The 25,198-nt window shown below is 46.8% G+C and overlaps 1 protein-coding gene across 1 annotated transcript; it reads right to left on the minus strand.

The window, feature by feature from the left end:
- Positions 1 to 332: 332 nt before the first annotated feature.
- Positions 333 to 22,301, minus strand: LOC144150204 (putative transporter HI_0519). The gene is made up of 3 exons (XM_077682050.1): positions 22,150 to 22,301; positions 21,182 to 21,362; positions 333 to 653 (listed from the first exon to the last, which is right to left on the minus strand). The coding sequence occupies exons 1-3, from the start codon at positions 22,279 to 22,281 to the stop codon at positions 583 to 585; spliced, it is 384 nt and encodes a 127-aa protein (XP_077538176.1). The 5' UTR covers positions 22,282 to 22,301; the 3' UTR covers positions 333 to 582.
- Positions 22,302 to 25,198: the final 2,897 nt, after the last annotated feature.

A 25,198-nucleotide genomic window follows, 5' to 3' on the forward strand; every position in this document is an offset into this window, starting at 1 on the left:
CATCGCAGTGGAAAAACTTGTGCTGCGGAATGAGTAAAGCATCAAAGACAATTCGAAAACATGTGTGCCTTTAACAGATTTTACTGAGAAAACTCTCGGTGCTTTAAGATGCAAGGCTCAAGAAGGCTAACAATGAACTTCGATCTCTTTTGACACTTCTGGCAATACATCTTCTAGAAAAATATATTTTAGGTTTATGAAAGATTATTAAATATGCGAAAAGATTTTCAAACTTACTAATAATGGTGCATACTTTTTACAGCCATAATTTAAAAGGGAAAACGATTGTACTGCTCGGAAACCTAACAAGGGTACCTAAAGCTCCAGACAAGCACATCATATCAAACAATAACAAGTGCTCTCAAAGGTAAAGGTCCGTCCTTTTGGGACTAATCGTTAGCACAGGACACAGCATTCTACAACTACAAGGCCCAATATTAGGAAGTAAAAAAATGAAGTTTTACTCCGCAGCTAAAATAACATTTTTGCCGCAGTCCCACTCAAAACAATATCAAAAACAGGCTCTAATATAGAAATCTTGGCGTAGGGTCCTAGGATCCTGGCGTAGGGTCTGAGAAATCTTTAGCCATCCAGGAAGAGCGATCCGTCGAAAGCAGTGGCTTCTTGCTCTGCGGGGACTGGTATCATTGATGCTGCAAGGATAACAAAAAAATATACGACTGAAGTTAAGAGAGCAGTTGTGCTCGACATTTAAGACCACGTGAACCTTGGCATGGGCATTCGAAAATCTAGTTCATAATTAACAACACTAACAAAAGTAGTGTTACTAACGCTTTAACATTTCTCCCCTTTCATCTGCACTAAATTTAGCCCATTACATGCGCAAACGCCACAGAAGTTAGAATATGCTTCCTTAGCACTGGACTCTAGCCTCAATCCCAGTACAACTAGATCAGCACGTCTAAATGTTTGGCCAAAAAATCTAACCCTTTAATTTACAACACTAACAAAAGTAGTGTTACTAACGCCTTAACATTTCTCCCGTTCCATCTACACTAAAATTAGCCCATTAAATACGCAAACACCACAAAAGTTAGAATATGTTTTCTCAGCACTGGACTCTAGCCTCAGTAGCCGTATTAGAACAGCACAACTAGATCAGCACAAGTCTAAACGTTTCAATATTAGAAATTAAATCTGCGCTGCCGGTATATCTATAAGACGGATCCATTTCTTACTTCTGTGGAATCTCGCTGAAACTTTTTCCGCCTAGGCACTTTCATAAATTATACCGGCCTCCTAAAATACCGGCAAGCTTTCTCCGTGGCCGCGCTTTTTTACATGGCTTCCATCATCTAAAAAGGAATTGTGGTTTTTCAGAGCGTAACAGCCGCGCGCTCCTCCTTGCCTATCCAATTCCACGTAGAGGACAACTTTCTTAGAATGATTTAATAAGAAAACGCGACTTTTTCGAAATAACCAAAGCTGAAAGGCATACAGCTGAATAGTTTACCCAATCTTTTATTTTTGTACTTGGATGGACTGCTTTTATGCAGGCTAACCATTCAACGACTTCCTTTTGCGTTTGTGCGATCTTTGCAAATACAGTGCAGGTAACCACTATAACCACCTTCATATATTTATTAAATTCAACCTGTTGTGTCGATGCACGGCTGGTCTGGGCGCTCTCGGGTGCGAGTGCTGAGCTCGCGAGCATGTGCAGACCGGCCGTGGTCCATAAAAGCCACTGTACTCTGCGATACAGGTTGGCAAAGTGGCAAACATTCAAAAATTAAAGCAGTTCCACTGAACGTGAAAACTGTCTGAATTGCAGAGCAGTGATTGGTCAGAGAGGCTGTGGCGCCGTTATCCGCTCGTGTACACCGCCGTGGACTGGTGCCCTACAGCTTCAGGGGAATGAGCGCCGAGAGTTGAGTTGGTTAGTCGCGGGAGGTGGCGGCCAACAACTACACCAGGGTGGCCAGATAACCCAACGAGCTTTCCTAACTAAATGAACGCGGGGCTTCCGGTTAATTACACAGATTTTGCCTCAATTATACCTGCTGTTTTCTCTGCGCTAAATAATGGGTATTTGTATGACAAGCGCCAGCGTTTCAGGAGTTTCGAACGGTTATGACTATATAAACGGCTTATTTTTCGAAGCTTCTGTGATACGCCGTTACGCCGTGGGGCTCTGTTTGGGTACGTTATGTCGCTCCTTCGCCTGATTGCGGCGGTGGCTGGACATCGTGACAGAATACGAGCTACGATGACACGGCGGGACCCTACCGTGCTCTGCATTAAAAAAAGAATACATATATACATCCGTCGTGGTGGTTCAGTGGCTAAGGCGTTGTGCTGCAGAACCCAAGAACGCGGGTTCGATTCCCAGCCGAGGGGGCCGCTTTTCTGATGGAGGCGAAAACAAAAGCGCCTGTGTGCTCGAGATTTTGGCGTACGTGAAAGATCCCCACGGGTTCGAGATTAATCCAGATCCATCCACTACGGCGGGCCTCATCGCCTCTGTAGCATCGGCGCGTTGCGCTCGATAATCAATGAAAAAAAAATGTAGTTGTTTCCTCTTCCATAGGAACCGGTAAAACACGAAAGTGAAATGTGCATTCACAGGACCAGCTGAATGTTTATTGTGCATCGATATGAACTTGCACGTCGCTATTTGTATTTAGTCAGAATGGCACCGTATTTCGTCAGAATGGCATCTGCTGCCGCCGGCGCGCCTCCGGCAGCAGATCGCGGAGGCTACGCAGCACCATCTGAAAAGAAGGCTATAAGGCGCATTCGCCGTCTTGTTCACGCGTCAGCTCGTAGCGCGGTCATTGAATGCACCATGCTTCCCACGAGTGGCGGCGTCCTCGGCGTCCATGGAGGCGTCGCTTGGGGAGCCGTCGTCAATACTTGGCAGCGGGGTATCTTGCGGCTGCACCTCCGGTGCCTGAGCTGCCGCTGTTTCTTCCGTGCCCGTCGTCCCCTCAATAGCACTACCTTCGTCAATGTCCCCTTCTTCTGCTGGCGTGTCCGCCGGGATCGATGTATGCTCGTCATCCAGACCCTTGACGACCTCCTCCGTCTCCGCTTCGTCCATTATGTGCTTTCAACGCTCTTCTGTTGCTCCGGGTCCGGTGGCCGCCGCATACGTTTTCACGCAATTGGCGCCATCATGTCCGAAACGCCGGCAGACGTTGCACTTGGGGACGCGACACTCCCTCCGAATATGCCCAGTCTGTTGACACCGAGGGCACAGCGGTGGTCTTCCCGGCACGGCGACGAGAGCAAGCTCGGTTCCGATACGCAGCTGGTGCGGCCAATCGTCCCTTGCAACTTCCCCTTTCAGCCGGAGAACAACGATGCGTGTCATGGTGCTGAAATTCGCACACCCTGTCGCACGCCACTTTTCTTTCGTCACTTCAACCACAGTTCCGCACGGCGCGAACGCTTCCAAGCGGCCACGGGAGGACAGTGCTGCGGACGCTGACGCGAAGAACCTGGTGGGTATTGCCTCGAATGGGCCCACAGCGAGGAAAAAGCGCCCTGAACCAAAGACGAACATTGACGTCGGAGAGAGGAGGCCGCCAAAGCCCCCCTCGTAGCGAGATTTATGTGTGCCCAAGAACGGGGCGAACGCCTCATGCCGCATTGACCTACGCTAGCGGACGCTCACCCGCGCATTTGTCATATGTCCGAGGTGAGCGGCATGCGGTCTAGTTTTTCCAAATGGCTGTACGTTTAGAAGCTGCAATTAAAGTTGCCACGGTTGATGTGCGAGGCCCGGCAGCGAGACGGAAGCAATGCCAGCTTAGTAGGCTGTTAGCAGACCGAGAACTGGATATAATTGCGGTGCAAGAAACTAAAGGGATAGCCAGGAAATGACAGACCGCATGTTGTAACCTTTTAGAGCAAATTTTAATGTGTGTGTGTCTCGCACGCCGTGGGAACATCGGCTGGGTGTGCCCTTTTTATCAGGCGATCACTAGGGATTGTTGAACAGACCGTTGTAGCTGATTCGAGTGGCCGCTATGTGTATTGCGACTTTTCATTTTGCGATATTGAATGCAGAGTTATATGTATTTATGCACCGAACAGACAGGGTGAGCGGGAGACCTTTTTCCAAACTATTAATTAGTAAGCACCTTGAGTGCGAAAGGGTTGTTATCTTGCTTGGGGATTTCAACTGTGTGTGCATGACAGAGGACAGAGCAGCCCACGAGCGGGTTAGGGATAAAAGCGTCGAATGCTTAATGGACATAACTTCAAAATATTGTTTGGAGGACGTAGCTCTCTGTACGACTAGAGATCCAATCTGGTTTACACACTTTCAAGGTGCCAGTCACGCGAGGCTGGATAGAGTGTACATATCAAGTGAACTTGTGCCACTGTGTGACAGTTATAAGGTCGAGGCCTTGTCCTACAGCGATCATTGCCTTGTGGCTTTCTGTCTGGGCAACAAACAGAAAACCACAAAATGGAATTGGAAGTTGTGTAAATTAAATAGCCGGGTACTTAAAGATGAACCTTTTACAGCTAGGGTCAGTGAACTGTTTACTAATATGCACAGTGATGCACAGACGAGCTGGGGAGTCAAGTGGGACCTTTTTAAAGAAAAAGTTAGAATAGGTGCAGTCGAAAGAAGCACAATTATCAATAAACAGAAAAGAGAGAAGGAAAAAGAACTGCGCCAGCAGTTAAGGACTCTATTGCTAGAAGAAAGCGCAAACGCCGACGAGTTTAAGCAAGAAATAAGAGACACAAAAAATAAAATAGAAGTCATCGATACTGAGCGTTATAGGGGAGCTATCGTGCGAGCACGAGCAGATAAGATGTGGTTCGGTGAAATGCCGACAAAGCGTGCGTTGTCTGATGAAGAACGTTACGCGCAGAAAAACGAAATCAGGGAAATACGGTACAAAAATGGTGTTACGGCCCAAAAAGAAACGATTGAGCTGGCGTTCGTCGAGTATTACACTGAGCTGTTAGACAGGCACATTCCAATGAACGATGGCTTTGCTGATGAATTTTTATCGCTTATGCCCAAATTAGAACCAGAGCTTTGTGAAATAATGGAAGCACCAATTATTGTGTGGGAATTAGAAAATGCAATAGATGATCTGAACACCTGTAAGTCACCCGGGCCAGACGGGTTAAGCGCGGAATTTCACAAGGCTTTCAAAAGGGAGCTGTGGTATTTTTATATGAAATATTGGTAGAGGCTTACAAACTACATGTTCTCCCGCAGTCTTTTAAGGAGACACACATTATCTTGATACCGAAGTGTGAAGATGCAGTAAAACTGCTGTCCGTAAAGGCGTATAGGCCAATTAGTCTAGCCAACGTTGACATAAAAATTTACATGAAAGTCTTCGCCAGACGGTTGTAAAACGTAATTCAGTTTTTGGTAGGACCGCATCAAACTTGCGGCATTAAGCATCGCACGATAAGTACCAATATGCACGTCGCCAGAACTGTGGTAGAGTGCTGTGATGCCTTCTCAGGTGATGTGGCGATGGTGCAACTCGACCTTGAGAAGGCTTTTCACCGGGTGTCACATGACATACTTTTCAGAATCTTAGAATACACGAATGTGGGGTCTGTTATCTTGGATGGTATAAAGATGGCGTATGCCGGATGCAAGGCCAGTATAATCGTTAACAAAAATTTAAGCGAAAATATAAATGTTGGTTGTTCGGTCAGGCAAGGTTGTCCGTTATCGCCTCTTCTTTTTGCGCTGTATCTCGAGCCTTTCTGTTTAAAAATAATCAAGCATGAACGAATACGGGGGTTTGCATTACAGAACACTGAAGTAAAACTGCTCGCATACGCAGATGATATAGCGGTTTTCTGTCGCGATCAATAGAGCATAAGCGAAGCAGTTAAGGTGGTTAAGTCCTTTTGTGAAAAATCTGGGGCTGCAATTAACTGGGATAAATGTTCGGGATTTTGGCGCGGGAACTGGTGCTCAACCCCTGCCGTTTTTGAATGCATACAATGGACCACGGCACCATCATAATATCTAGGGGTGCCTCTGGAGCATTATAGGGATAGCCGAGACTACTGGACTAACGAGACCGAAAAATTGAGACCAAACCAGAAACTGGCAAGGGCGCAATTTTTCTATGTTTGCTCGTGCCGCTATCTGCAACCTTTTTTTGTTAGCCAAAGTGTGGTACGTGCTGCAAGTGTTGTGTATATATCACGCGCTAATGTCCAAAAAATCCACAGAGTATTTGCGGTCTTTATTTGGTCTTCCAGCTGGGAAAGAACCAGTCGCTCTAACATTTTTCGCCCAGTCAAAAAGGAGGGTCTTGGTCTTTGTCATTTATTTTTACGACAAGTTGTCGCAAGGTTTTGTTTGTGCGGGATCAAAAAGACGCCTTCTTGCGCACTGCAATTCAAGTGCGGTTGAAAAATGTGCTGCCTGACTTTGTTGTGTCTTCAAATGATATAGTGTGCAGGGGGGTGAAAGGATATTTGCGAGAAGTGGCTCTCTCTGTTGAATTTTTGAAGGTACGGTTTTCTTTCGACTACCTGTGTAGTGTTTCCAGGAAGCGCCTGTACAAAGATTTAGTGGATGTTTGTTTACCTGTGCCACCGTATAGGTCGTTATACGGTGCGGGCACAGGGCTTTATGTTTTAAGGAGGGTCAAAGATATGCCTGTGAAGCCTGCAATGAAGTCCTTTTTTTAAAACTACACAGTGAAACCCTTCCCGTAGATACTTAGTTAGCAGAAAGAGGTATTTTTGTGCCATGGACAACCGACTGCAGACTGTGTAAAAAGCCAAAAACTATTAATCACGTCTTCATCGACTGTTGGGACCCAGTGTTCCACTGGGACGTCCTCCAACGTACGTTAAAGAAAGACTTACCCATAACGCCGCGTGGAATTCGGTTCCTACCTGAAAAAAAATGAGGGCGGTGTGCCGTACGATTTGATCATGCTCCTCAGCCTTCATAGTACATGGAGGACGAGAATGGCGGTGAGGAATGCGGATATAAATGCCCGGCCTGTGAGGGAAAATTTCATTGAAAGCGTACAGAATATACGGGAAGTGTTTCGTGCTGAGGATGATCCCCCTGAGTGGTTGCCTGTGCTTGACGATTTAGTGTGTCTTAGAAAGTTTTAAAGGTAATCAGCCAAGTAGGGTTGACGGATCATTACATGACATGATGTGTGATGTGCTGTAGAAATGTCAAAGCAGGCAATAAAAAAAGGCTTGTAGCGTTGTCGGAAGAGCGTCGCGTGTTTCCCGTTGCGGCCAGAGAGGAGTCGTGGGATCGAAACCACGCGCCGCCGGCGAATCAACGGCACTTTTTCTGGCGACGTCACTTCCGTGACGGATGTCCCGTCACCAAAATCTTTGTGTAGTCGGGCATAAAACACTTTCGTGTTAAAATTCACAATGCGTGACAATAGCTAAGCAACTTCGAACAACTTTACCGGTTTTGTGTTTCTACTAATGTTGTCTCTGGAACAGTTACACCGAACCCCCTGCAAAACCGCCTGGATTCCATCCCCCAATTAAAGCAGTGTCTACTATTCCACATGCTTCTCATCCATTCTATGGCATGTTTGTTTTGATGTGCCTTTGAAGCCATTTTACAGCGAAGCCGTCTGTGGCAAGATTATCAATTTTCTACGTCTGTGGACAGAGTCCCGTCGATAAAGAAGCTTTAATCTTGAATCAAAGTAAATATTCCTGCGAAGGCTCCGGAGATCTTAACTTTATGTAGGTCGTACGTATCCTCAAGAAGTCGTATTTAAATTGGCAGCTAGGACCACTTGATCGTTACATCGTGCTTCATTTATTGGCAATAATTAACCACTGTGAAGTTGTACATGACACACAATTGCCGCCTGCTGCGTCAGTACATGACCATCTTGGGAGTCTGAATGGTTGCAGTAAACTTCTGCAACTCTTGTGTAATGCAAACTAACCCAAAAGAAAGTATATGGAAATACGACGAATCAAGACTGTAGCATTAAGCTGAGTGCCATTTCCTTCTCATGAATACTTAGTTAACAAGTACTAAACATTGTAAAATTCCCATCTGCTGCCAATGCATGGCTTGTACAGGGAAGGGGGGGGGGGGGGACGTACGGCCCAATGTTTGCCCGCTTGAAAAACATCTAGTACTCCCAAGCTACCTAAGATGCATGCCCAATCGCAATGCACAAACCGGCGTTTTGTTTTGTCCCCTGCTTCGACTGCACCCATCTGAGGTGGTCATCGGTGGTCGTCATGAAATAAAGACGAGAGGCTTTTTTTCGGCTACATAAACCCGGAAAGGTCGGTCGGTCGGTCGGTCGGTCGGTCGGTCGGTCGGTCGGTCGGTCGGTCGGTCGGTCTGTCTGTCTGTCTGTCTGTCTGTCTGTCTGTCTGTCTGTCTGTCTGTCTGTCTGTCTGTCTGTCTGTCTGTCTGTCTGTCTGTGTCTATCCGTCCCTCGGTTCAGCCATCCGGCCAGATGTTTTGATTGTTAAACGAGAAGGTAAAACTGTCGGTACCTTTCTGCCCAACTAATTCTCGAAATATACTTCATACTTCTCAAGATTGTTGAGCAAAAATACATCCGATACATCCGTGGCAAAATATCAACGCAAAACTGAAATTCGCCGGATGCTATTAATTGAAAATATGTGCGTGTTTGTATTGTGCTTGGTGTGGGCTTGGGGAAATGAACCATACCCGTTGGAAACAACATTTTCACCCAAACAAACAAAAACAGCTCGCGGGACAGGGATCCTCCTTTCTGGCCGTGCTCAAAATTCAACAGTAACAAAAGGCTGCAGAGATGGCGCGAGCAGTGGAACGCGGGAAAATTTAATGGACTTTAGCAAACCACCTCCGCATTTATTGTGGGAGGATCGAGAGGGAGGGAAAGAGCATGAGAGGAAAACGGGAGAGAGAAGCAAGGCGTTTGCGTAACACAGGTGGCAGAACACTCTTGTGCGTCGGTGACATGCGCAGCGAATTGAGCAGGCACGCGGCGACATTGTTTTATTGGTGTCAACATTTCCTCATGTCCTGAAATTTGGGATACCACATTTATTGACGAATAATAACTCCAAAGTGCTCGACTGTTTTGCGAGGAACGTCCGTGCTTTTAGCACTGCAGAATGTGTCCTTTTTCACTCAATACCACAATATTTCTGTCCTCTCAGTTATAAAAAGAGGGAAGCCATTTGTGAGGAGGCGCGTTTAAGAGCCAGGAGCCGGACGGAGAAGTGAAGACAACGAAGCGCTCGTGCTGGGGGCGCTTCGAGAGAAAAAAGAGCACGCCGGGAAGGAGGAGAAAGAAGAGGAACAGGAGGCGGAACGGAGGTAGCAACTTGAAGGCAGGAGGAACGCGGCTCTCGGCGAGTTCTCTGCTGGACGCGAACGCCCAGGAGACTCAGAGCCGAGCCACATTTCCCTCCTGGCCTTGCGGACTGGCAACGCTGTCTCTGTGGTGGCCTCGCAACAGCCTTCTTCCGGCAACTGCGAGCGCACGGGCAACAGCGCCGTGTCATCATTTGGGAGTGAAGAAGAAGACGGTTGTGGTACGAACGAGCAGGAAGAACGAGGTTCGGGGAGCGACCTGCCGGACGCTAACGTTCGGGGGAACTCCGCTTCGAGCCGCACCTTCCCCGTTGACTACCAGAAACTTTCAACCGAAGCCGACGTGTCTTCTATCGGCCGGAGCACCGACCTCAACAGGAACACCGTAGCAGCGCACCGAGCCCTGCGCACCGGGACAGCTCACCGACAGAGACCAACACGTGAGCGCGATCTATTTTGGGGCGCGGACTTTGTTGCCTAGGACATTCACTGTCTTGCCTTGATTAGGTTAATGTCGATTTATCGTTTTCGTCAGTTATTTGTCCCGTGAATACACGTTGTCCTTGTCCGCAGCCAACGGCCTCGCTTCTTCTCCGCCGGGTAAACTTTATCCTCCTCATCCAGAAAAACAACCCGCATCACACCATTATATACGTAGAGGCGTAGCACATTTTTTTGTCTGCAATAGGAAAAAATTCCCAGGCCGATCTCCAAGTTTCTTGCCTGCTCTAGGGCAAGTACGATAAATTTAAAACGGTTATGCTAGCTCCCGGTAGGACCACCATATATCCTAAAAAGATGTAAGCGCACGAATTGTGACCGACCCTCATCAATGTAACCTAATTTTATAATCCCGGGACTGATTCTGTAATGAGGCTAACGCGCCGACGCTACACAGGCGCCGAGGCGCGCCGTAGTGAAGTGCTCCGGATTAATTTTGACCACCTGGGGATTGCAACGTGCGCCGATATCTCGAACACACCGGCCTTTTTGCTCTTCAGCTTCAAAAGGAAAGTGGGCGCCACGGCCAGGAGTCCAGTGAGGCCGTGACTGAGATCAGAAGTAGTCAAACTTGCATATAACGAACTCGAAAGTGCCAAGAATAGTGGTCGTTATATCAGTAGTTCGTTGTACATGGACTATTCCTTTAAAACGCGCTCAAATTAGCGAACATTTCGAACAGCACCTTCGGCGGTAAGTTAAGCCTTTTCGTTTCATGAAGGGGCACCCGCTTCTTGCTTTCAAACGAACTAAAATGTGTTTGCGTCGAACCTGCCGCTACCTGCCCGCGAAGAAATTATATTCCGACGACTTCAAAATCTCCAGTCGCCGTATGGCTTCGAGGCAACCAGCCGCACCCGCCGCAGTGGCTCAGTGGCTAAGGCGTTGTGCTGCTGAGCCCAAGGACGCGGGTTCGATTCTCGGCCGGGCGGCCGCTTTTCTGATGGAGGCGAAAAGCAAAAATTGTCATGTTTTTGAGACTTGGGCGTACGTTAAAGATTCCCAGGTGGTAAAAATCAATACAGAGCCCTCCCCAACGGCACGCCTCGTCGCCTGTATAGTGTCCCAGCGTTAAACGCCATCGTCAATCAATCAAAGCTATCAGCCGCGCCAGGCTGAGCGTACCTGGACCTGTGTCGTTTCGGCCGGAAAAAAACGAAGTTTGAAAGTTCGATTGTCGTGAAGATTTGTTATGAGCCACTGTGCAAAAGAAGTATCCGCCAACCGCGATCTCTAGATGGCAGATAAGGAACCGCGTTCGCGTCTACTCGCGTTGCCAGATGATCGACAACCGCAATAGCAACACCTGAGCCGCAGTTCATACGGGGTACGGAACTTAACGGCTATGCTTTCGCTGGTTGATCGCCAGCTGACCATCACGTTTCATGCTTCCTATTTTTTTCGTTCCTCAGTGCCGTTCTGACTTTGCAGAAATAATTGGAAAGTGGGTTAACTCGGCGGCGGTGTTCGAAATCTGCGGGCGGTGCTAGCCGATCTAGGATATCTTCACCGCGATTAAACTGAAGCGGTGAACGCACCAGCACGCCACCTGTCTCATGTTTGAAAGTCTGGTTTTGTTGTATTTTGCTCGCTTCGTGTGTGACATTTTTTTACCGTGACCGTGTCGGAAGTGTTCGTTGTAAAGGTAGGACGCTTTGAGAAACGTACCTTATAGCTGGACGCAGTTTCAATGGGTAGAATATATATAGGAAAGCCGTAAGTGCATCGAGATATGGTCGTTATAACCTGTACATCATTATATCGGCGATCGTTATAAGGGGCTTAGACTTCAATTATAAATCCCTCCGCTAACCACATGACCACCTTCCGTGTATCTAGCACTAGGCTGCGTTACTGGTTGAGTACGAGTGATAAGCACTGGGCCTTAAACGAGGACAGTGCACCGTACCTGATTAAACACTCTGCGCAAGCTTTTGTTGTCGATTTGCTTTTACCTTTGTTGGTTTGCGTCAGGGTGTCGAACCGGAACCGGAACCGAACCGAAAACCGGAACTGAACCCGAATTTTTGCCCGGAACCGGAACTGAACCGGAACCGTATTTTTTCCGCCATTTTGGAACTGAACCCGAACCGGAACGAATTGAAGGAACCGTTCCGAACCGGTTCCGGGGCTCAAAACTGCTATTTCTAGTTTTCCATCCTGGTACCCTACCTTGCATCCGAAGATATTTTTACCATTCGCCAGACGGCACCACGCAATATTTTGCATAGTCTGCAGTTCCCAAGGCCCATAAGGTTCTCATCTTATTATTACTCTAAATTTAATGTAAAGTCCGTATACACTATTAGTTTGCTTTAGGTATTGCCCATCTCCCCGAATTATCTTTTTGCATTTACAATAACTTGAGTTAGAACGCATATTCCGTGGCAACATATCATTGGGTATTCCCGAATTATCTTTTTGCATTTACAATAACTTAAGTTAGAACGCATATTCCGTGGCAACATATCATGGGGTATTCTTTATGGTGTCTATCTGCAGTGTGTTTAAAATCGTGTGAAGTTTTCATGTTGTTAATTCGAAGGCATCCGTGTCCGCTTGTGAAGGCCTTCAGGGACACCATCAACAATAAATCCATATCTTCCACTCATTTTATTTTGAGTGGGCACTTATATAAAAACAGCACTGAGACACAAACACTCACAGTTTTCTACGTCACTATCACTTTTTCTTGTAAAGTGCCGTTGTGCCCTTTGGTTACTGGCCTAAAAGAACATGACAATTGAAAAAAAAAAGGGGGGGCCTTCTCATTTTCACTGTTAAAATAAATGTGATAGCATTTCGGTGCATGTATTTAAAGGGACACTGAAGTGATATGTAAACATTGAGGGATTACTAACGCAAATTGTAGTCCGGAGTCCCCAGGCCATATTTCGACCACTCTGGGCGCGTTTACGCGATTTTATTTAGTAGAAAAATTGATTCGAAAATGCTGCCCTCCTCTCTTTACGCTCGCCCGCTTTCTGTGGCGTTTTCGTGTGACATCGGGAGGAGCCGAGCTCGCAATTGGCTGCGCTACGGCACGGCTCCCCGGCCTTCAGACAGTCAGTCGGCCCAGCGTTTCGTCCGCCGGCCGCCGACGGGTCGTCGCAATTAGTTCGCTCAGTTGAAATGAAGCCAGGGAACGTTTGTGAATGGACGAATGTGCCTTTCTTTACTTGGTTAGTTTGTACACTGTATCTAGCTCCAAGTCAAGGTCGCTTCACACAAGCGCACATGCGACGCTTCGCCGACTGGTACGCCAGTAGGAAAACATAAGGCCTCTTGAAGGCGGGAGAAGAGTCAGCGAAGTCAATATAGGTACTAAGGAAATAAAATCAACTGATATTTTTACCGTACAGCGTAAAACTAGGGTGCGGGAAGCACTTTTTTGCGCTGGGCAAACAAGCACAGCGGCCAGCAGCACGACTACGCATCTGCGAACGCTTTTCCGTCTAAGAAATGCAATTGCTAGACGTGAGATATTGTGGAAACTTGGGGGATGCTTACTGCACGAGGGCAAAACAACAAATGTCACCTAAGCTGCTTGAAATGGTAAAACTAAATAAAAGTGTAAACTGGTTAACATTATATACCTTATATTTCCAAGGACGGCAGCGCGCGGCTGTGGCCGAGTACAATAAAGAAAAAAAAAAAAGCGGTTGTGGCCGAGTAGTTTGGAGCGCTGGGTTTTTCACCGCAAATGTTTTGCAAGTCACAAGTTCGAATCCCCGCGGGTACGTGCTTGTTTTTTTTTTATAAGTGAACTTTTTCGTTTTCCGCCGATGGTTTCTATACTGAGTTCACCTTTTTTGGTACCGCAACGTTCATTGCTCCACGAACTAGTTCACAGAACGCGCGCAGGCTGGCACTGGCGCGCTAGCGAGTTCTCGTTGGCGTGCTGTTGCCATTAGCACCGACTGCTTGTGGGCAGTGGGCACGGGCCAGAATCAACAGACCCTTGGCCTGGTGCGAACACGCTCTTTACGATACAGGCATGAGTGAGGCAAGCTCAAATATGGGGGAAAAGCGCATGGTATTTGAGCGTCTGCGGGGACGCGGAGGGCGTTCATGCACTGCGTAGGCCTCGGCTAGTGAATGCTACGATTTCAAGCCGTCCTGGGAGGCTTATCTTATGCATTTTACAGCCGACAACATGGCAGAAGCGCGGTACGATGATTACTGAGATATTGAGAATGCCATCCAACAACGCCATCGGTTGTGTTTTACAGAACCGAAACCGAAACTTGTTTGATTGCTAACCTTGGGTATCGTCCAATCACGGTGCCCCCTCCTCCCAACGTCACAGCCTTAGTTGGTGCGGCCGCCGCAAACCGCGCATGGTAGTTTTTCTTCTTTCGCGCTTTGTAAAATAATTACCGATTTGTCAACCGGATAAACGATGAAAAGGGTGCTAATTTGAGCTAGTCTACGCAGTGCAAGCAAAAACGGGAGCTTGACAAATTCACTTCAGTGTCCCTTTAAGTCGATTAACGCGGATTAGCGGGTAGACTAGGGTGGTTTAGTGAGATGAGTGAATGAACTAATGTGAATTAGTGGGACTGCGGTGTTGATTAATATTGATTAGAGGAATTAGCGGGTCAGTTTATTTATTTATGTATTTCAAAACAACCCTAAAAGCCCTCCGGCGGAGGGTATTACATAGGGTATACATCTAAACACAATAGTGAAACGATAAATCAAAATTTCATTAAAACAAAACACAAGAACAAAAAGAGCAAAGGAAAAGGCCAGTGCGTCGCGTAATAAAAGGAACTTTCGCAGAGGAAGGAAAAAAAAAAGTAGTTCTGGGAGCACCGTATCAAAATTCATACGTCACAGCACGTGTTCTAGCATGCGGAAACAAATAAGCAATAACGAGGAAACCAAATGTACAAATGTACAAATGGGAAAAAAAATAAGCAATAACGAGGAAAACAAATGCACAAACGGGGCAGTGAAATGGCGTTATGTCTGCACCCTCTTGTTTAGGGTATCTGAAAAGTTAAGGCGGATTAGAGGGTTGGAGCAAACATGATAGATTTGGGGTCCTTGGCATTTGTAAATTTTGCAGCGTTCTCGTTCTCGACCAATCAGGAAATTTAGTTACGCACAAAATAGCCGAAAAGTTGTGTGTCGACCACCTGAATGCTATAAAAGGCCTTTTTTATGCACGTATTACGCTCTTATGTTATTTCTCGCGTGAGATTTACATCTCGTACTGAATTTAAAAACTAATTGCCCAATGCATGTCTTATATTCAGCAAAAGGTTCTCAAAATGTGTATATATATGAGGTAAGACAAGGAAACAACTAAACTGAAAGAAAAAAAAAACGGAACGATCAACTGGTTTGATGCGAAAGACACCCGATAGCATTCTTCGATACCTTCTCTTTCTTCGTGGTACCGTTCTGCAGCCTTCCACAGGTTTAGCATCTCAACCCCCGAACATAGCCCCTTCCAAGCTGAGCAAGAGGCGATAGCACGTGCGCTTAGCCAAAGGGCCGCCAAAAGAGTAATAACAGACACTTATCAGGTGTGGCGCAACTTTACCAACAGTCTATTGCATGTTACAACACTTCGAATGAAAAAGCAGAGACCACCAACGAGACCAGCCAGGATTGTATGGGCACCAGCTCATACTGGCATCGCCGGCAGACAAGATCAGCAACCTCGTGGCTGGACATTTGATCCGCTTAGCCAGCTCTGATGAAGCTGAGCCCAAACGCATGCATCCTGTATACATACCAGGAAATTAATTAGCACTATAGGCTCCGTGCAGTCAAGTTTGCCGAGCGAGCGCAGCGCCATCTACCGCGTCTCCGTGCAACACTGGGTAGGCCGAGCCGCACGGTTCTGGCCGGCCGCCTGCTTTAGGCACTGTGTACGTGCCCTTGCAAAAGCGTCTATCAAGTGGTTAGGTGCGCTTAAGAGGCTTAAGTTTGCGGAATACGCTGCAACGGCGACAGGGCGGAGTGTTATCCACCGAGAGAATTTAAAAGACACAAAGCGCTGGAGGAAAGCTACCGCCTTCGCTGCCCTGAATCGTCCGAGTTGAGAAGGCACAGCATCACAGGCAGCACAAGTTTCCGTGAAATTTTTAGAAATTACAACGGTGATGGCTACCAAGCAGATTACATGCTGCTGTCAAAGTAAAATATATCGGTTTTCCAGCTGTTAATACTCGTGAGCTTACAATAAATTTCCCCTCTTCGCGAATACCGCGCGAATTGGCAGTATTTGCACAAAGGTTGGTTTCTCTGCATTGTGCATGTGTCTTCCGCGGCGTTTATAATGAAAATTCATGCGGCACGTAACACCCGGTCGTATTTTAATTTCAAGAGAACTAATAGTGTTGCAACATCCTACCCCTTTGTGGGAAAAAATATGATTGTTTTTAAACAAAGTAGGGGCATTTGTTTGAAAAAAAAAAAAAAAGCTGTCAAAATGTCGAAATACCTAGGCCAGTACAAGGTATAAAAGCAACGCATGTGGGATGTTTGCGCTGCAAAGAAATGCTGTTCAATAAAACAAAGTCGTTTTAACAGGGCTCACAACAGCAACTTCAGAGAACAATAAAAAAAACTGAGTTTATGATGCTTTTAATATTTGGAGGCCCTTCTCACCCCGTAAAAAGGGGGAGGTAGTCTCAAAATCTTTCACGGGCATTTACTGGCGGGCTTGCAGCGAAACCCGCGTGCGGTGTGAATGTATTCACGGAAAAGGAGACGGAAGGCGCAGGGGTTGCATTCTTCCTCTTGCTCCTGAGGCGACACTGCTTGACCTCGTGCATGGAGCAAGAAAACGCGCTCTCTTCGCGATCTCGGGATGGGACGAACAGGCACCGGCGCAAACGAACTGTCAGTGGCGAAGAGAAAGACGCAATCTGGGGATGTTTGGTGATAATTCAGGCCGTGAAATTGAAAATCGTGGTCGGGGTTGTTTCGCGGCCGCAGCGGCCGCTTTTCCGATAGAGGCGAAAACGCCCGTGTGTTCGAGATTCCGGGCACGTGAAAGATCCCCAGGTGGTCAAAATTAATTCCGATCCCTCCACTACGGCGCGGCTCATAGCCTGTCTGGCGTCGGCGAGTGGAACCACACAATCAATCAATCGAAAATCGCCGCCAGTTGGTGCGCAGCTCTCGATGCTTCCCACCCGCCTGATCTACATTGGAGCCCACGTATTTAAGGTAATTTTACTTGATTTGAATTCTATGCTACTAACACGTAGCGCAGCGTACAGACCGCACTACAACCAAACAATCGATCCTGTGAGACGGAGCACCGTACTCGCGAAACCACGGTGGTCCGATTTCAAGTATCCGAACAAAACTGCTTTTTTACAATGCTATGAACAGCTAATTAATTTGCGCTTTCTATCAGCAACACAAATTCACTGAAAAAACTATGCGGAAACGTGAAAACGTGCGCACGAAATGCTCCACCTTCGTTCTGGCTATGCGTGGCACGGGGAAGTCAATATCGCTTGCCCCCCTCCTCCGTACGCGTAGTCAACAGTTCAGTCTCCAGTCTATTCCTAGCCCGGTGCGGTAGAATTACTGTAGTATGTTTCTGTTGGCATAAAACTTAAAAATTGCGTATACTACAATTCATCCAGTGCCGCCAAGCAGGAGCGCAACCGAAACCCGAGCACGCTGGCGAGCGGTCGCCGACCCAGGAATTTTTTAGTCCCCGATGGCGGCGCTCGGTGTCCCGGCTCAGTGTCGCCCTCTGTTCACTGCACGGTGCCTATAGGCTCTCGCGTAGAACGTATTCCTTCCCGCACAAATCGCTAGCGATTAACCAGGAAAGATTATTCCGTGCACTGCGGATTAACACCTTCCCACACATCATCAGTCTTCACCTCTTTGACGGGACACAATTCTCCCCATTTCGTCGCTTCTGTGGGGAGCCTGGGAACCTCATACACACAGTAGGCGGCTGCGACAAGTCCACCCTAGATCCACCCAACCTACACGTTTCCATAGAGATTTGGGAGAAAGCCTTGGCCAGCTCCGGCCTGGAAGATCAGTTTCTCTTGGTGGCAACGACTGTCGACTCTACCCCTTGAATGAGGACGCCTCTGTGAAATTTTTCCTCGATTTATTTAAACTTCATTTTCTTCTCTCTGCGAGGGATAATTACTGCTGCTTGTGACTTCACTCAGCTATTATCTTTCGTAGACCCCAACCGCTCTCACCTGTCGCTGAAGTGCCATTTAGCAAGTTCCTATCTCCGCTGGTTCCCTATTCAATGCCGTCCTGTACACGGCGTCCAATGAGTCATTAAAGCCGTTCTTTCTTTCTAACTGGTACGTTAGCATATGAAATATTAGCAGAAGGAAATCGCTTTAAACGCCACCAGCCACGCTTGACAGTCGGAGGTTGACGCCGACGCGGGACTGTTTTCGACTTCTGGCGGTGCTAATGATTTCGTGTTAAAGCTAAAGCACCGTTGAAACAAGGGGTACCTGAAAAGCGTAGCAGACCAAAATAAATTCATTTAAATGCAAAATTATTTGCCTCATTGTGCGAAAACAGGGGTGCATGCGCGCGTGCGTGCCCAGACATTTGGTGGAGCCAAAAAAGATGTCGGGCGGTCAGTCTCTCCTGCCCGCCAAAAAGACGGCCCGCTCGCCAGTAAACTACCTGCCTGCCTGGCTACCTGCCAGCCAGGCGATTCCTGCGAGGATGCGTGATTTCGGGACTGGGGGCGGCCCGCCACGAGACGCCCGGGCGGAGGGGGGAGGCGGCGGAGACGCAAACTACTGTACCATGGCGACACTCCGGGGTACTAAAAAATTTCTGCAGAAATTGAAACAATTATCTACTAATGCGTAGCATTCCTAAGCCGCTTGTCCTCAATGTGAGTTTCTACAGCCATTTTGTTTGGTTTTTATAAATCCTGTCCGACCAATTATCTCAATTGACGCTGTTATAATTACAAATGGAATATTCGCGAAATCTCCATTATTGTGGAAATGCAGGCAGTTATACGGTTTTCCATTTTCTTTAATTGCTTAATATTTTTCTTATTTTATAGATTTTCAAAATTTCGTTCGACCAACTATTTCCATTTGCGCTATTATAACGATTACAGTTGTAACTCGAGAAATCTGCCTCATTGTGGAAATGCAGGGTGTTACACGGTTCGCCATTTTCCGGAATTGCTTTACATTTTTATTTTATTTTTTACATATATAAATTTTGTTCGACTAATTATCTCCAGTTACCCTATATAACGATTAGAGGTGGAAATTTCCCGAAATCCTCATTATTGTGGATATGCAGGGTGTCACACGGTTTGCCAGTTTCGGTGATTACTTTTTTTTTAGTTTTTCAGAAATTTTGTGCGACCAGTTATCTCCATTTACGCTATTATAGCGATTACAGGTGGAACTCCCGCGAAATCGGTATGTTTGTGGAAATGAAGGGGGTTACACTGTCCTTACTGTCGCAAAGAATGGTACGCATTAAAACGATTGTGGACGGACGGGTCGTCTGCTTAGTAGGACGGGGCAATAGGTAGTCTGCAGGGAGGCTGCCCATTACCAGAAGATTCTGGCGAAGATGCACCGACGGGGAGGCGTCGGAGGCACCCGTGTGCTGCCCACTGGTCAGGAGGCTACCTGTTTGCCTTTCAGAAGACTGTGGCGAGAACGCATTATTTGGAGACGATGTGCGGCCCGTCACTTGTCGGCGAAGGGAGTGGATCACACGGCTGCACAGCGGCTACGTAGAGCCATGCGTTAGAGCGCAGCCCTTAAGCACTCGCTCCTGTGGTTTCGCGTAGTCCCTCAGCGTTGGACTCGTTGTAACCGAGACAACGAAGACGCCCACCGAAGATAGAGCTAGCAGGAAAATGGAGGTTGCAAGTATGACGAAAGTGTATGGGGGAGGGCATAATTCCGTGACCGTGCGAGACGTGCTTCACAGTGGTGACCCCTTACGAGATAGCGACAGAGTATGCCGTGCGCCATCGTGCATTAGCTGATGACGCGATCACTTCCTGAGGCACAGCATCTATGCGCCGTCGCCGAGAATACAGTTCGCGCTGCACTCAAATTTTGCATTAGCGAGTGTCGTAATCGTCCGTCAATTTCTTCCTCAAGAAAACAACTGCGGGGTATAAAACTGAGGTGTTATGATCCAAGAATAAATTAAATTAAATTATAAAAATAAAAGAAACTAAATCAATAAAAATAAACCAATAAAAATAAACTTGCGGCCATAAAAAGCAGGGCTTTCAAATTCATACAAATACGCAGTCATATCGGTCCGAGCACATTTTTCATTTCGCTTCAGTTAATGTTTTAATCGTGGACCTACTATAGAAAACATTTTGCAGTACATTTTACAGTTAAATGAACTCTTCAACACTTTAGATCAACGCTCTCGCTCTTATCTTCGCATCTGGAAAGCACTGCAAAAGTTATAGCTATTGCCAGCACAGAGGAGCAGTGCGGGATTTGCTCGCCCCAGCAGATACGCCTTCCGTTCCTGCTTCGCTTTTGTGGTTTCATTTTAATGTCGCAACTTAAGGAAAGCCGGCAAATAGCCGCTACATCGCTGTAATGACGTCATTCCAGCGGTAGAAGAACGCAAAGATGGGGAAGAGAGAAAAATATTTCAAACAAGTTTGTAATTTATCTGATGGGGACAGAGCAGTACTTTTTGTCTGAGGGACTTTCCGACTCCCTGATGTAAGTACTGGATGTGTTGGTTGGCTACTTTCTGCAAGCATTCAAGATTTCGAACAAAGTTGAAAAAAGTGTTGCAGGGTTGCTTATTTTTGGCCAAAACATAACACTTCCACAAAAAATCTACAATATGGCTTCGTTTTTGACAAGGAAACCTGACAAGGAAACGAAAACCGAACACAAAAAAAAAATTGACAGAAAAAAAACACGCCTGTTTTTTTTTTTTTTTTCTCCGAACCCGTTCGAACCCGTTTGAACCGGTTCGAACCGGTTCGAACCGGAACGGAATGGTGCGCCGGAACTGAACCCGAACCGAACCCGAAAGGCTTGAACCCGAACCCGAACCGAACCCGAAAAAATTCCGGTTCGACACCCTGGTTTGCGTTCGTGCATTACATTTGATTTTGGTCCAATGGTAGAGTCACTTCTGCTTTGAATACACATGGCGTACATTGAACTCTCATTACCGTCGACTCAAGAAGATTTTAACACCTCGGCCGATACTGTCCAACCTCCAGCCCAAACACAAAAGTGTTAAGATAATGGTCTTGCTTGCCTAAAGCGGCTCCGTACAGACTAACAGCTAACAATGTGTATTGGCCCACCTATGTGCCACTGACAGACGTTAGCATCTTTACTGAGCAAATGCGCCATATAAGAAGGCATGTGCGAAAGAGTACACCCTCACCGGCCACGCATGCAGTCATGACGTCGCCGAGGATGCCGGCGACAAGAGCTCGGAGACCGAGTGTCGGGTGGTGCCGTAGGCGCTCCTGACTCCAGACAGACCAGGCGGCCAGCTGGATGCCTAATGAGCTGAGGTTCGAAAAGCCAGCCAGTGCAAACGTCGCGATGGATGCGGACCGCTCCTGCGAAAAGAAGGGCAGTGGAAGTTTTAGCCTGGGTATGGGGGGATAAATTCTTTCAGAATAATTTTCTGTGGGAGCACGCGGGAGTGAAAGCGCTGTTGGAAGGTGTCCATTGACTGGACGTGCATCAGAAAGCACACGCACAGCCCAGCAGTCTTTGGCGTTGTAGGGGCGTTAACAAAGGTATTCTATTCGAAGAATGGAAGACGGGGTTTTAAAGACATGTGTATATCATTAATAAGATTTAGAAGAGATATTTGCAAGAAATGGTTCCCCTGGAACGGTGCGCAATGTTGCTACATCCTCTCTACAGGGATCTTTAATGTTGATGCAGATAAAAGACAGACAAAATTCTCTTAAAGTAGAACCTCTATTTAGGCATAGCTCCTGCTTTTATATTGGCAAGTAAGGATTCTTAGAGTTGTGGTGAAACTTGCGGTGGGGCGCTGTAATTTAGGGAAACAATTTCACAGCCTACACTGCACCCGGTGTTCGCCGGAGCTCTCAGAATGACACGCACTAGGTCCCTAAATCAAAGTTGTTCTGATGGCAAGTGCACGCAAGTTCTTGCATCGTATAAGCGCGGAAACCAACGCAAGTATGCCAACACGGTTGAATTACAGTAGGTGCTTCATGTAAACAGGTGCCATAAGGTTTCCCATCCAAGCCACGCGAACACACCCAACTGATCTGACAAATATATTTTATCTCAAATTGGCGCAAATATTTCTTGCGGTTGCCAACATATATACCAGGTACGGTACCCGCATTCAAAGAGAAAGCGTACCGAGATGAGCCCTGTTTCGGAGTACTTCTTGAGCTCCAGGTAGGCGACCATCTCGTTCACGTACGTCTTGAGACCAATCAGCTGAGATACAGCGCCACGGTCCACGTCTGGCACGCCCACGATCAGTGACATGGGCAGGAACAAGCGGCCCACCAGCCACTGCGCACGCAATAGAGGCGCATCAGTGAATCACAGCGCTGACCGGTTAAAAAGACTCTGCAATACTTGCGATGAAGGCTTTCACTATTTCCTTCGCGCCTGGAAGCACTGCGAAAGCTATAGTTATTGCCAACGCGAAGCGACACTGCGTGTTGCTCGTTGCAGCAGATTCGCTTTCCGTTTCTGCTTTGCTTTTGTGCTTTTCTTTTTGGGTGGCTGTTGAATGCGTTCATTGCTGCAACTGAACAAAAGCCTGCCAATAGCCCCAAAACTACTGTAATGACGTAATTTCTGTGGTCTAAGATATCCGAAACCTGGAAAGAGAGAACAACTCGTTGAGCAAGTTTCTAAGTTATATGATTGGCATGTAAGAGTAATTTGTGGCGGAGGTACTTTGCGACCCCTTATTATGGCTACTCTGTGTGTTGGTCGACTATGGTCTCCAAAGATTGTGGATTTCAAAATATTTTAAAAGTGTTCCAGCCTTCAGGGTCTCTTTAGGCGGAAAAAGTAAACATGACCAACTGAGGTGGCCACACAAACGTTTACCGAACCAGTAAACTTAGCGTAACCTATTTATAAACAAATCATTCAAAGTTGTATTTTTATTGCCGCAGTGATTATTCAAGCATACGGCATTATAAAAAAAAACATCAGCTAATTCCTTCAAACCTATAGCATCAACGCACACGATTGCCTCCATCAGCAAAAATGCAATTAATTAGCACGGTCACATTGATCACAGCGCTGTTTAGTCGCCGCTGTTGCCTAGGCACTTCAAGCCATCCAAAATTGATTTCCTCGAAGTCATCCTGGGGAACAGAGCAAGTGAATAACCTTGTTTCTGTCAGTTGACTACAAAAGCAATTTTTTCTCCAAAACTGCCCTGTTACGCCACCAAACCATTAGCTCTTATCACGACGATCAGATATTGTGTAATACTGATCAAGAAAATAAAAATAAAAAAAATAACCAGAAGGACGCCATGTACAGTCGGCACGACAAAGCTTTTCTCTTTTCAGCCCGTGAGTCATTTCCTTTAACGCTAAGTAAAGATGGCCCAGTGCACGATGGACTTGCGAAAAACCGCGCTTCAGGGCTCCTGAAGCCGGAGGAGGCGTGCGCATCTAGAAGGGCCTGAGTTTTAGAAAGGAGAAGCGCGAGATGCTCCCGCATTCTTTAGGGTCCAGAAGCAGAATTTCTGAATTCTCTCACTTTTCTTTTACTTTCTTGTGTTCGCCCTCTGACTTTTTTTAAATACATAGAAAGGCGAAATTACATTCCGCGTGTTCCAATGCCATGTGCTTCTGTGTACATGTTCTTTTTAGAGGCTATGTGTTAGGGTCCTCGACCTTTAGGCCCTGACGTTGTACGAAACATGCGTACGACTCTTGCGTCCCGTGGCAACGAAAATAGCTACTAGAAATCACATTTTTTGAAAGTGGCTGTACTGACAGACTATTTGGCATGCTGATTATTGGGCATGTAGTTTATGAACGAATGAACGTCGCTCGCTTTTGCGCTTTTCCTGGCGTCTATGATACGTGTCTCTTCCTTGCTAAGCAATAAATAATATAACAATCAGCTGTTCTCTACTCATTATCCTGCCTACGTATGCGTGATTGATCGCCAGGAGGAGATACACTGTCCGAAATCACCTTGTTACATGTGCGGATCGTTTGTTTCCATTTTGGTGAAGCCATTTGTCATGCATCGCGCTTGTCTCTCACTATTTTGCTTGCTTGACAATAGCGTTATTCCCATTTGTGCAATATTACCCTATTTATGACTTTGTCAGTACGGCCGACGTTTTTATTGTACGGTAATTTCAAGTGGCAACTTGAGTACGGCTGCAACACGAGGTACGCCGTAGTGGAATGATTCAGGCCACCTGGGGGCATTTAACGTTCGCTGAAACAGCGACACACGGGCAATTTCGGTTTTCGTCTCCACCGGAGAAATTGCGTCCAAGGCCGGGACCTAACCCGCGTGCAAGGGATGAGCAGCACAACTTTTTAGCCAGTGAGACAGTGTGCCGTCTGCACCAAAGTCCCAAATGGTCTGTGATGCCGTACGGCAGTCTGTTCTGCGCCAAGAAGCGGACAGGGATAGTGTCGGGGTCAATACTTTGAAATGACAGTCCAGAAACCAGAGAAGGAATGAGAGGAATATGAGAACACGAGCGCCAACTTCCAACAACGTTTACTGCAGAAGCAGTGCAAATATGTGCACTATATACGCGGAGAATTAGTATTAAAAGAGATGAGCAACAACAAATAGTACAGCACACCGTCTCACGAGCTTATATACTTCTTCACTGGTAAGAACGACGAATGCGGGGCGTGTAGTGACAAAATGCACTACTGGACAAAATGCACTATTTGCTCTGCGAGTGTTACGTCTCTGGTGAGCCTCTTTTTGTTCCTTCAATGTAGCTCAAAAATGTGTGCTTTCAGGTGAGTGTGCTCCAATGAGAGGCGAGAAAACAGTCTCGGTGTTTGCGCCGAGGCATCCGCTTTCATCATCGAGAAGTATCGCTAATGCAGCCGCGAGGGCATCCCACTTACCGTTTTCTACGAGAGAGTACTCTGGTCATCTGCATTCTACGTCTGCTTAACAAACGGTATGTTTGTGATTATTTTTGGTCCACCCATAGTTTTCTTCTGGGCAGAAAAGGCTAACCTGGCGCTTCCCCGGGAACGTATTTGTTACAATTAAGGGGGTGTTTTCACGTTAAAGGTGGTATACAGTTCAATTGAAATACGATACGCGGAACGGGCTGGTGGCTGGGCCAATGAACAGGTACAGTAGCTCAACCGTGCGGCAACCAGTCAATCCTGGCATTTTAGGACGCTAGTCCAAAAGATTCCGCGCGACAGTAATAAGATTA

This window comes from Haemaphysalis longicornis, unplaced genomic scaffold (assembly GCF_048455015.1).
Source record: "Haemaphysalis longicornis isolate Haplotype H1 unplaced genomic scaffold, Haemaphysalis longicornis Haplotype H1 scaffold_8, whole genome shotgun sequence".
Lineage (NCBI taxonomy): Eukaryota > Metazoa > Arthropoda > Arachnida > Ixodida > Ixodidae > Haemaphysalis > Haemaphysalis longicornis.